At 36.3% G+C, this 13,070-nt stretch overlaps 1 protein-coding gene across 1 annotated transcript; it reads left to right on the forward strand.

Moving 5' to 3' along the window:
* The first annotated feature begins 1,328 nt into the window (after nucleotides 1-1,328).
* LOC104896364 (uncharacterized) lies at nucleotides 1,329-12,395 on the forward strand. Its single transcript, XM_010683110.4, has 7 exons — nucleotides 1,329-1,483; nucleotides 3,636-3,698; nucleotides 3,807-3,886; nucleotides 9,298-9,406; nucleotides 10,958-11,117; nucleotides 11,311-11,474; nucleotides 11,731-12,395. The coding sequence occupies exons 1-7, from the start codon at nucleotides 1,481-1,483 to the stop codon at nucleotides 12,067-12,069; spliced, it is 918 nt and encodes a 305-aa protein (XP_010681412.2). The 5' UTR covers nucleotides 1,329-1,480; the 3' UTR covers nucleotides 12,070-12,395.
* The last annotated feature ends 675 nt before the right edge of the window (nucleotides 12,396-13,070 follow it).

The following is a 13,070-nucleotide window of genomic DNA, read 5'->3' on the forward strand; positions in this document are numbered from 1 at the left end:
TCTCTCATAAAAGTCATTTGTTCTTTACCTTCTTACTCTAATTACACTAAGTTTATTGATCATTATATTTTGGTTTTGGGGTATGGGGATTTTGAGTGAAAACCTGTAAGAGAGAAAGCTTTGAGTGAAGCGAGTTAAGGTAAGAAGACTTCAAGTGAAGTTGAGAGGAACAATTGTTTAGGAACTTGAGTTCAGGAACTCAAAGTGTGGCCCATGAATAGGATTAAATTGATCATCCCCAAATTTTTTATTTTCAAACATGCGCTCTAATGCTTGGTTACACGTGCGCGATTACACGTATAATTATAGATGTGGCGGGCCATGTTGCATTGATTAGTTTTTTTTTTTGGTAAGAAGAAGTAGTCCAGGCCCCGTTCGGGTTTTAATGGACCAGACACTTGAGAGTAACGAAGAAGGGTAAGCGAAATCCCTGCCCTCAAAGTGCCTCTAGTACTAGACCAAGTAATAATTTTTTTTTTTTTTTGAGTTGAAGACCAAGTACTACTTGGTTGTTGTATTGATTAATTAATGATGGGTAATATTAGAAGTTTTATAAAAGATTTTATAGAAAACGAGGAACATAAACCCGCGGTAGCCTTTATATCGACTACAGCCAGACAGCCTAGACAAAAAAAAGAAAACGAGGAACATAAAACCAGTACTAGAGGAAGCATTATCAAAATGGAGAACGTCTCCTATTCTATTTAAGGCTCTTCTAGCAATATTTGTTTTGTTGTAAAGCAAGGGGAGACCTTCGACTTTTATCCATAAAGGGATTCTTGAGAAGTTATGAGCTCTAAGGGAGATGTGGGGAGAGCATTTTGTGAACAGGATAAGGGCTCCTTGAAAGTTTGCTGAACCTAGACAAATAAGGTTTGCTCTATCTCTATTATCAAGACAAATGAAATAAAAGAGTTTACCGACTTTTCGAACCTGGATTTCATCGTGAGATGTCCAGTGGTTCGTCACCCAGTTGCTGATTTGAGCTTCAGTGAAATCTCGGAGGTCTTTCACTTTCCCTAGGACTGTTCTGTATAGATCGTAGTCCTCATGTAAGATGTCGTCTTCTTCAGTCTCAATTTGTATCCCCATTCTGCGAAGGCTGCTATCTTCTCTTACTTGTTGCGTAACCAAGTTTATATTATGTGGGTGAAAAGGATTCATTTTTTTTGGGTTTTTTGGTGTGAAAAAGTTGGCTCTCTATTTTTAGAGAGAGAGGCTCTCAAGTTTTAGAGAGAGATTAGTCTTGTTTTGACGTTGTATTGATTAATTAATGATGTGTAATATTAGAAGTTTTATAAAAGATTTTAAGTTTAAAAAAGAAAAGAAAACGAGGAACATAAACCCGCGGTAGCCTTTATATCGACTACAGCCAGACAGCCTACAGGTTTTCGTCGGTTGGCAAACAGAAATCCCCAATTTTGGACTTCGTCGGAAACAAACCCTAAATTCGAAGTAGAAGTAACTCAAGCAACTAGCAATGGTACGCTATATTTCAGATTCAATTTTCGATTGAGATTTGGATGATTGTTGTCTCCCATCTGCTTGTTGTTCTTTATATTTATCCAAATATTAAGTTTATCAAGCTCGTTATCATGGTGGCTACATGATTGTTTCAATTTCTTTTTGAATTGTTGGATGAAATCATAGGTGTTTTAAATTTAGACTAATTACGAGAATGTTTGTCATTCTTATAATCGTAAGATGAAAGGGAAGGAAAACAAATTGACTGCTGAGTTCTTGATTGGTGGATTTTACACCTGCTAATCATCAAGTCTTTGTGCTGGGTTATGTTTAATTCCGTGTTGCTATGATTTGGGTAGCATTCTGTCGCGGGTTAAAAAGCGCTGACACTTACTATAAGGTGTTAAGGATTCGAGTTGGTTCAATGGGTTAAAAGCACCTGTTTTTGGCGTAATTATTTGTAATAAGTGAAACTCTTTATGATAGCAAGCAAGGATTTGTTTATTACAAGTCTATGTATGAAAACAATTGGTTTAGATAACTATGATAAATGGATGATCTTGCCTGAAAAATTACATTAGTTATCTATTAGTACTCTCTTCGCATTTTTTATTGAGTCATGTTTAAGCTTTTTGAGGTTTTGACTGCAGTGGCAAATTGCTCTTGAAGTATATTTTAGTTTTCAGATTCATTTATAAAAATGCTTTTATAGTATATTATCAGTTTGTTGAGTTTGTCAGTATAGTTCAAGAAAAAATTCGTGGTTAAAGTCAAAACCTCAGAATGCTAAAACATTACTTTATAAGAAAACAGAAGGTGTATTAGAAAAATGGAAGAATATGTTTTACCAAAGTGTTTGATCTCAGATTAAATTTCAGACTCAATAGACAAAAATTGCCAAAGAAGTGTTAGATTTCTGGGAGTTAAATAGTGGAAGATAATCATTCACTGAAGTGTTTGGTCTTAACATAATGCGGTGACTCTGAGCTTAAACCATTCGACAATAAATTTTTCGTGCGAATTAGGTCTTGGTCATCTGGAGTTAGGGGTGTTCTAAACCAAAGTTGTAGGTCTGGATTTGAGTTATGTCCCCTTTTGATGCGTCTGAGATCTCATATTTTATGGGAAGTAGTTGAGCCTGGTTTTGTCAGTCAGGTAAACAACGTTTTCAGTGTTTTATGTCAATGTGCATCTATAATTAGTATTTTTCTTTGTGTAAAGAAATCTGGAGTGATATATCTTGGTGGAAATAAATACTATTCAACTTATCAGGTGAGGAGTAGTTGTTTAAGGAGGGTATCTGCTGTACGTCATGGTTATTTTTGGAGTTATTATGTTTTGACCAATAGTAAAGCATATGCCAACATTTGTCTATATGGTAGATTCCGTTTATTCATATGGTTTTTTCCTTAAATATCATATAAATATGAAAGGTTAGTTATGCTGTGGTAAAGTAGTGGTGAATGGGAGGAAAGAATACAAAAGCTTTTAGTGATTGTTTACACTACAATGGTATAAGAGAGCCTATCCTATGTGCACAAGTTTGACCTTTTGATTGCTGTGGATAGGAAGCCAAATCATGAGTTTAATAACCTTAAATGAAGATTATGGAAGTTTTTTAGGTGTATTTTTTGTTCCAAGTAGTTTGGATATTAGCTCTATCTCGTATGATCCTAGTAGGAGTTTTTTTGGCTAACTTGTATCTCTTTGACAGAAGGTCAACATAGAAATTATGTTGAGGAGTATTCTCAAGTCCCATATAATTTACTTTAGCTACCTTGTGGGAGCTTCTCAGGCTTTATGTATGGTAGTGACTTTCTCCAATGAGATATGTGCTTGTGAGCTACTAATATAACCTGAGGCAGCCACCTTGTCACTTCCTCAGTTTTAGAATTTGTGATGGTGCAGTTTTCTTCACCCTTGACTATGATTTCCATTTCTGTTTTTGTTCAACTGAATGCAACTGCGTTCAACAGCCCAGCTTTTGTGCTTGTGCTGTAGAGCTGAAAGGGAAATAGGCTGTACCTTTTCCTTTTACGTTGTCTGTATATTTGATCTTAACTCCTCAATCCTCATCATGAGATTGCACTACTTCTAGTGTTTGTTTCCCTATTGTACATTTCTATACTACATTAAAGTATTAAACTTTTGTTTGCTTGCTTCTGCTACAGTCTTCTCTTGCAGCAGCTCGAGCTGATAATTTCTACTATCCTCCGGAATGGGATCCAACTCAGGTAAACATTGCATTTGCCATGTGCTTTTATGGAAGATTCAAATTGATAAGTATGTATATTGAAATTCTTCTTTGACATGCATTTTTACTTGCAAATTGTTTTTGATAGGGTGGTCTCAACAAGTTTCATGGCCAACATGCCTTAAGAGAGCGGGCGAAAAAAATAGATCAAGGCATCCTAATCATAAGGTATGTTAGTTCTTTGTGATTGGAAACTGTTGTGTGCTTCCAGTGTGTCGTTTGCAAATGGAATGGGCAATTTAGCATCTGATTTTTGTCAACCAGAGGGATTTATTTTTTCCGCAGGGATTTGGTTAAATTTGTTAGGAATAGGGGTAGTTAATTGGTGTTTCTTTCTCTTGTTTTAGAATGGCTAATTATCTCTATTCTATAAGGGAACACATGAGGACTTTGGTGTTCTCCTAAAATGTCTAAAATACCCTGTTGTTTAAATTGTTAAAAAAACATGTCATTGTTTTAGTGATGAGATAAATTTTAAAGCTATTTTTTCTATCAATTATGTTGTCTATACGTCAACGCACGCATTGCGTGGATATAGGATAGTCTTTCATAAACGCAGATTTCTTCCATTGAAGATCGAGTTTTTGAGTATATTCACTGTACTATGAAAAAACTGAGTTTTTATTTTCTTTTTTATTTAATAGAAGATCAAGAAATCTATGATAGTCTTTATGGTTTTTTGTCGCTGTAGGAAAGGGGACTTTTACAATATTTAACATGATTTATCCTCTAATCTCCTCTTCTATGTATAGAGGATCTGATTCTCATATCCTTCTCGCTCCTCGAACTAACTCACTTCCTTCCTCTTCAAGCTAAAATCTAACCAATCATTATACAATGTCTACACCACCATCAACCCCCGCAATTAGGTCACTGCATTGCATCTTCACAATCACTATCTGCTCATATACTTTGTTTACAGCTTTAAGTATAGATGGTGCTTTTAATGTTTGTCTTCGATGAAATTATGAATATGTTGCATTTCACAATGTGATATATTTACTGACAGTGGATAATCAGTGGTTTTTCACTCGAGACCAAGAGAGCGTGGACCTTTGACAGACTCCTCTAACTTGGTCGTTTTTGTACCTGTTTTTCAATTTTCGTTTGGAAACCAAAGAAAGCACTAAGAGCATTTTCCCTTCACTTGGGTATCTTTCCCGAAGTCTTGTTTATTTAGTATAAATCACTGCACTCCTTTAACAGGAAACAATTGCGGTAGCAACCATAGCATTTCCCCTTCAATCTTTGGGTTGGAGTGGATAATAATAACTTTCTCCTTTTTTAGGATATGAAAAAAGGTGCCATCTCAAGTGAAGACTCCATGGATAAAATAATTTTTTTTTGTCATATGAGTTTAAAAGAGATGAGTGTTGATAAATAGAATGATCTCGGTTGAAGGTGCTTCCTTTATCCAGGTTGGCCGTTCGATAGATTATGAGGGTTTTGTTATTTGCTAATTTGAGGCTATGGCTTAGAAAATTTAGGTGCTCTTTCATCGAAGCATCTCTGACCAACAAATTTGAGATTTTCAGATCCATATAGGTTACTAAATAGTGTAATAGTATATACTTCCTCTGTTTTTAATTACTCAAAAAGTTTTTCTTTGCACAAAGACCACGAAGAGGAGAGAGACGTAGAAACATTGCAAGCGATAGAGAATTGCCAAAAATGGGAACACCGAGTCAAAAAAATGGAGGAAGTATAGATTTCTATCTCACTCAATTCAATTGTTTGTTTTGGTGATATCGTAATGTGGGATTATATTTCTTTAGAATGGTAGATCTAGAATCTTAAAGTTAGGCATGCGCTAGTTCAAGGATTTTAATACACACAAATAAGGTCCAATGTAATCAACTCACAATTTTATGCTATGTTGCTCGGAGTTGGGTACCCATATCCGACACGGGTACATGTCTAAGTGTCCGGCTCGGCTATCTTTTGGATTTTTTTTTAATTTTTTGGTCCAAATCGAAATGTTCGAGTGTCTTATCCATGTCCAAGTGTCGAATATACGACACCGGTACTTAAGGTGAAATGATTGAGCAACATAGGTTTTACGAAATGCCATATAATCAATTGGGATTTAGGGGGCGTGTGGTATGGGGTGTTTAGGAAAAGGTAAGAGAAACAACTGGGTTGATTCCCTTTGATGTTGTTTGCATTGTCATTTTAATCATTCTCTACCCTCTCCTTACCCCCTCCCAACCAACTCCTCTACTCTGATTCTCCACCTCCCCCTAGGTATTTAAATTCCTTTTCCCTAAGCCACCAATACACCACTGTACACCCACTGTCCAATGCACTACGCCACTACCAGCTACGGGTATTCATTGGTGGTAAACCGTCCCGAAACAACATTTTAGTTCGCTCTTTTTGCGAACCGTAACAGTTTAGACTGGTTACCGCTTAAGCGGTTAATCGTTTTTTCGGTACGATTTTTCGGTTAACCATTAAGCGTTATTTAATTTATACTATTATGTTTTACTTAATGTACTATATATTTTTAATTTTTTTGTGCATGTATTTTAATATTATATATACTCTAATATAAAATGTATTATAAAGTGGATAATAAATCTAGTGGAAAATATAACTGACACTAATAATTTACATCATTTCCTAATTATAGTGTTTATATTAGTATTAGAGTTTTCAAGTAATTACATACTTCCTCTAATTGTTGTAACTTAGCAACAAATATTAGAATTAATGGAATTGTTTGAAAATATTTCACAATTAAATAGATAAAAAAATATTTCGGTTAACCTTTCACTCAAAAATCATAACCGTAACTTTACCGTTAATTTTATCGGTTCGGTAATCGTACCGTTGAAACTTTTTTTATCGTTACAGTAACCACCCATTTAGATCGGTTTTTTGGTATTTTGTTATGGCTTTTCGGTTTCGGTTTTTTATGAACACCCCTACTACCAGCACCACTCCACCATTGCGACCCTCACCAGGTTCATTACCGCCACCCTCATCGGCACCGCTCCACCATCGCCTCCTTATCGACACCACTGCTACCTTCACCGAGACCACTTCTACCCCACCAACACCAACATCGCACCATCACTTACCAAACCACTACCAGCAAAATACTCACCACCACCCCTAATTTACCAAACCACCACCAAAACCCTACTCACCATCCACGAAACCCACCTAAGTCGCTGAAAAGACTACCCGTAACTTACCAAGACATCACCAAACAACAACGAAAGGAGGGAAGAAGAGAGAGAAAAGAAGTGCCGTAAGAGAGGAAAGGGGATGACGGCGTCGGAAGTAGGGAAGGGAGGCGACGGCGTCGAAGAAGGGGTAACGCGACCGACACAATTGTTTAATTTGAAAGAGAATTGTGGTGGTGGTGGTAGAGGGGTGGTTATATATTAGGGTTTCCTTTACCTATTTGAAACAAACAACCTACTAAATCTAAGAGTTTTGCTTTCTATTCTTCTACTTTCCCTTTCTTAAACCCTTCCCTTTCCCCTTTGTCAACCAAACGACCCCTTAGAGTTTCAAACTTAAGTTGTTTCTTCTGAATCTTTTAATTTTTTTCTTGGCAATTCAATGTAATCAAATCATTTATTAGAAAGTGAAGAATAATAATTGAGTTATATTCTACGTAGTTTTATGAATAAAATAAGAATTCAATCTCATGAATGTATGATGACCTTATTATCTTATTTTTTGTAAAATATATAAGATTTTAAAGATACAATATGAAGAATATTGTAAGAGCCTACAAGTAAAAGGTTAGCGTAGAAGTATAACTTAATGGATTATTTATTGTTATGCCTTGCAAACACCATCCTTTTCAAACTTATGAAGCGTTCACCCTTTTTTTTTTTTGGAAAAATTGACGGGAACAATCTTAATTATGGGTGTTGTACCATTTTCAGTCACAACTTTTGATTGTTCCTCGGTGGTCCCAACTTTGGGTTATATTTTATTAAAACTGTCCCAGCACGTAAATGACCAGCTATAAGCCGACAACAGGTAAAACGTCCGAGACCACCACCCCCTTCCTCCATTGCCCGAAACTGCCACCAGTTCTCACCCCCTCCTCTACCGTTGAAACCCCTCCCCAGCCACCCCCCTCCCACCCTCGTAATCCCCTCTGTTGCGTACTTTTTCTCTTCAATGGCTCGACTGAACCTTAAACAAGGAATCGTATGAATTTCACATCACTAAGAATTCAACTGAAGCTTGACTGGACCTCCAAAAGATCGATTTGTTAAGATCTACCCACACCATTCTTTAATTAGTAAATCAACATGTTTTTATTGGCCACCAAGATGACATAAAAGAGACAGCAATCGTTTGTATTTCTTCTTCTCTCTCAAGAATCGTACATTGGAGCTAGGCTTGCGAATTTCTTTTGGGGTCCCTGGTTACATCGATGATCTTCAACAAGTGAACCATATAGCACTCTTCGTTAGAGATAAAGATTTGGATTTCGGAATACTGCTATTTCCTTACACGAAGGCCAGGAATATCTTTCAAACCCATTTTCGCAAGTGTTTTTCTGAATAGTGCCAGAGGTTTCTCCAAACGAATTGACTCAGAAAATTGGTTCGCCTATTGAACAAGTGAAATCTGATCCCTGCCTAATTCTCAGAGAGAATTATAGTAACCAAACGCTTTTTGACATTGGTATCAACCTTTGCCATTGAATCCTCCATCTAATAGGTAACATGAATCCGAGTCAAAAATGCACTAAAAATAATTACCTCCAAATGAATGAAAAAAAACATCCACGAGGACCCTCCAAGCCTAGTTTACGCAGATTAGCAACAAATGGTAATGGGGAGGGGGTTTTAGGGGTGGCTGGGAGAAAGGAGGGAGGAGAGAGGAAGAGGAGGGGAAAATTGGTAAATGATTTTTTTAAAAGAGAAACTAAATCAGTTAAACCGATCACCCGTGAACTGGGACCATTTTTGTAAACAATGAACAATAGTGAGACCGATAAGGAATAATCAAAAGTTGGTACTAAAAATGGCGGAAAGCCCAAAGTTGGGAGTTGGGATTGTTCCGTCAATTTTTCCTTTCTTTTTTTGTCCTTAATCGGTTTCTCTGTGGCATTTAGAGTTTACCTTTATAGGGCAATCATTGGGTGCATAGAGGTAAGGTTGAATTGTTTTTGGGTTGATGGAAAGAGGTCAGAGGACCAGTGGATTGTTAGAAATATGGAAGCCAACAGCTTTGACAACTTGGTAGAGTAGATGGAAGGATAGGAATCACTGGAATCTGGAAAGCCTTGTCACCCGAATTTATCTTTTTTGGTGGGTCTTGTATAGTTGGAGACTTGGTCGTCTCGTGCTTTGGCATGAGCTTGGATTTTGTAGATAAGATCATGCATGACTCTGCAGATTGAAGATTTGTGTATTTTGCTTTGGATTTTTGAGCACCAGATGTAGGAGAGATCTTAATGATGTTGGGCACAGTTTTCAATCGTGTCTGTAAAGAGTTGACGCTTGACACCCCTTTTGGTTCCCTTATAATATAGTTTTTTCTTTTAATTCAACTGGGAAGAAATGTCTGACCTTTAGCTTGTTTCCTTTTTTACTGAACAGGTTTGAAATGCCTTTTAATATATGGTGTGAAGGGTGTGAATCTATGATAGCGAAGGGTGTGAGGTTCAATGCAGAGAAAAAACAAGTTGGAAACTACTATTCCACGAAGGTATTTTCTCTCAGTGCATTTGATAAATAGGATTTTGTTATTCTTTAATTTTCTAGGTTACTTCGATTCTTTGTTTTATCTATCAGCCGATTTGTTATGCAGGAGTAATTGGAGGTAATTTTATTGAGTTTGTCTCTAGTTTTGCTAGAAGAGTGTTAAACCTTTGTCTGTGGTTATACCTCCACTTTCAAGCGTGCTTTGTTTCTCATAGTTACTACTCATTACTAACTCTAGAGATGGTCATGAAAGTATTTCGGCCAATACTTGGGAGTTGGGAATGGAGATGCATCATCAGGACATTAGAAGGGATTTCTATTGTATATCATACAAATATTTTTTGCTCTCTCTATGTTTTACCTTCTACGGAAGGACTAGTAAAGCATATTCATTTGGACACCTCTATTACCTATGATTGTATGTTTGAAGATTAAATATATAAGAAGACGCTTATAAGGAAGAGAAACACTTTGTGGTATATACTCACTATTGGAATATATATAGATAAGAAGTATAATAAGTACTCTATGAACACGTCTTTGTGAAATGTTCATAGGTACTTGTAAGTTCAATGTGAAAGGCACAGGCAACACCCTTTTTGGAATAATTTTTTTAACAAAAAGTACTTCTCCCATATCTTAATACTTGCAACATATGGAAATGGCACAACAATCAATGAAGAGGAGAGAGAGTGAAATGGTTTATAATAAAGTAATGCTTTCTTTGTGTCAGAATTTACCCAAAGGAGAAATGTTGGAGAAATGTTGTTAGTGTTGTGACACATCTCAAATAATAATATTAGTAAGTATTAAGAAACGGAGGAAGTATAAAAAAGTAGCCTTAAAAATGAAGTAATTGTCCATCAATGATTCAATGTTGTCCCCCCCAACTATCTCTAAATGTGAGAATAATGTCACTCAAACCTGTATTCAACACTTTTACTTGTGTCTGGATGACATAAGACTCTTTATGGATGTCGAATTCTTTTTGACGGGTTCATGAGCAAGGTGGTTGCACTATTTTACATGTACATTTATCATTACTTGCAAAATTGCAATGGATTTCACATGCCTCTCTTGAAATAGCTGCTCTTCAACTGTATTCAAATTTGAGTTGTGACCTTATGAAACCCTTCCTATGTGGGATTTTTTTTTCTCTCTTTTTTTTTTCTTTTGTTTTCTTTTTTTTTGGGTGGGGGCGTTGATCAACATATAGCAAGGTATATTATCAGCTATATTCTGATGTTTGGATATCAATCTGCATTCTTGTAAATTATCTGTCATTTTGGTACTTGTGGGATATTAGTATGTTACCATTGGTTCTTTTTTGTTCTATTCATATTTGTGAGATCCTTTCACATTTCACCCTCTTGATATTGCTACTTGGATGGGTTTGCTGTTCATAATTGTTGCTTCCTCTTTGTTGGGTTGTTTGTGAACAATTTGTTAAAAATTTTAATTTGTTATGTGTGGATGGTGATTGATGTACTTGCTAGGTTGTTTTCTACTTGATATTGGCTGTTCTTTAACTTTGAGTTTCTTATGTTTGCGTCAGATATGGAACTTCACTATGAAGTCGGCTTGCTGCAAGCATGAAATTGCAATCCAAACTGATCCTAAAAATTGCGAGTATGTGATCGTCAAGGGTGCTCGACGAAAAATTGAAGAGTATGATGCAGAGGATGCAGAAACATTGGAACTTCCTGCAGATGAAGGTTGGCAATTTTGTTTTTCCCATATCCTTTACGTCTGGAGTTTTTCATATTGTATGTTTATCTAGGTAGCACGTGTACATTTTGAGGCATGTCCCACGTTGGAGCATACACATCTCACACTCTTATTTGTCTTAATACTGTTGAAAATCTGTGCTTGATGTTTTTTTTCAACCTATCTTACTGTTTTAATCAGAAAGAGGTAAACTTGTGGACCCATTTTACCGTCTTGAGCATCAAGAGGAGGACTTGAAGAAGAAAAAAGAAGCTGATCCAGTACTTGTACGTCTTCAGCGTGCATCTGATGCAAGGCATGCTGATGACTATGCCATCAATAAAGCTCTTCGGGCTCGATTGAGGGTATGATTACATATAAAACTCAGCGTTTATCCCTTTAATAGTGTTATTAGATGGTGAAGGGATTTGGAGGGAAGGGTAGGAGAGGAATAAATGGGCAACTCCATTTTCCTTCCCCAATGAACTAACCAAATCTTTCTGAAGTTGCAAAATTTTGGAAGAATTTCAGAGCATTTCAGCCTTCCCTTCTTTCCTTTCCTTAATCCTTCAGTCCAACATTATGAACATATTGCATTTTTGCTTTTGTAATTGCATATAGAGCCAGAAGAAGAGAGTAGCTGAAGAAGAAAGTGTGTCTAGGAAAAAGGGTTTTGGTATACGACTACTACCAGGATCTGCAGAGGACGCTGCTGCTGCTTCCCGTGTAAAGTTTCCGAGAAAGTTTGATGAAAATAGGAAGCTTAAACGAGCATTAATATCTACTTCCTCGATATTCTCTGGATCATCTGGATCTTCCTCAAATAATAACAAACGTTTGGAGCTTGAGTCTAAACGTAGAAAGATCAAAGCGGCTAAAGTTTCAAATCTGCTGTCTGGAGGTTATAAGCCATCGTCATGGACACAGAGTCGTGTTTCCTCCAGCAGGCACATTGCCTGAGTGATCAGGTTTAATAGGGAAATGAATGGAGAAATGCAGAGCAGGTTTAATAGGGAAATGAATGGAGAAATGCAGAGCAGGTCTAATAGGGACATTGAGTGAAGCAATGCATGCAGATAATACTTTTCATGAAGTTTGCAGAGCCAAATATGGTTCTTGTGATGTTCTTAATAATATTGCCTCTAGATGTAGCAATTGGGTGGTAAATACTGACATCAGATGGCAGATGTGTAACAAGGGTTATGTTCTCTACTTGTAAATTTCGTAGGTCTTGGTAAGTTGTAAGATTGTAATAGTTGAAAATTTACTGGGTTGTGGTACGATAATTTGGCATGTTTTGGACATGAAGTGGGAAGGAAAGGGAGAGAAGGGAAAGTGAGTGTTTTATCTTTCCGTGTTGGATGACATTATATTGACATGTTTCTCGGTGAAATATATTGACATGTTCTTCGGTGAAATATATTGACATAGGTTAATAAAACATTTCTCCACTATTGAAAAGATCCGGATTAAACATACTTCTTCCATAACGAAAAATTGCAACATTTGCCATATTTGGATAAGGGCCTGTTTTCTTCGGCATAAAACAGTTGAACTAAATTAAACTGAACTGAAATGAATAGTGATATGTGAGAGTAAAAATATTGTCCAGAGTTGAACTGAATTGAACTTAACTGAACTGAAGAGAATTGAATTGAATTTAATTGAACTGAACTGAAAATAAGTTGGGGAGAACATGCTCTAATTGATATGGGAATTATACATGCATTATGTTTATTGTCTTCTATATAACTTAAATATTAATGTCAATAAGAAAATGAAAGATAAAACTTACTGCTTTGGGCATAACTTGGAACATATATTTGATCACCTCAATTAAGATGATGATATTACCTTCCATTTTCCATTGCGTTGTCATTAAGTGAACAATCCTCTACCATAACTAACATGCTTGCTGTTTTAACCTCTTGGTGCTTCAATTTTTTTTTTTTGCCATTAAT

Source organism: Beta vulgaris, chromosome 6 (genome assembly GCF_026745355.1).
Source record: "Beta vulgaris subsp. vulgaris cultivar EL10 chromosome 6, EL10.2, whole genome shotgun sequence".
In the NCBI taxonomy this organism is placed as follows: Eukaryota; Viridiplantae; Streptophyta; class Magnoliopsida; order Caryophyllales; family Amaranthaceae; genus Beta; species Beta vulgaris.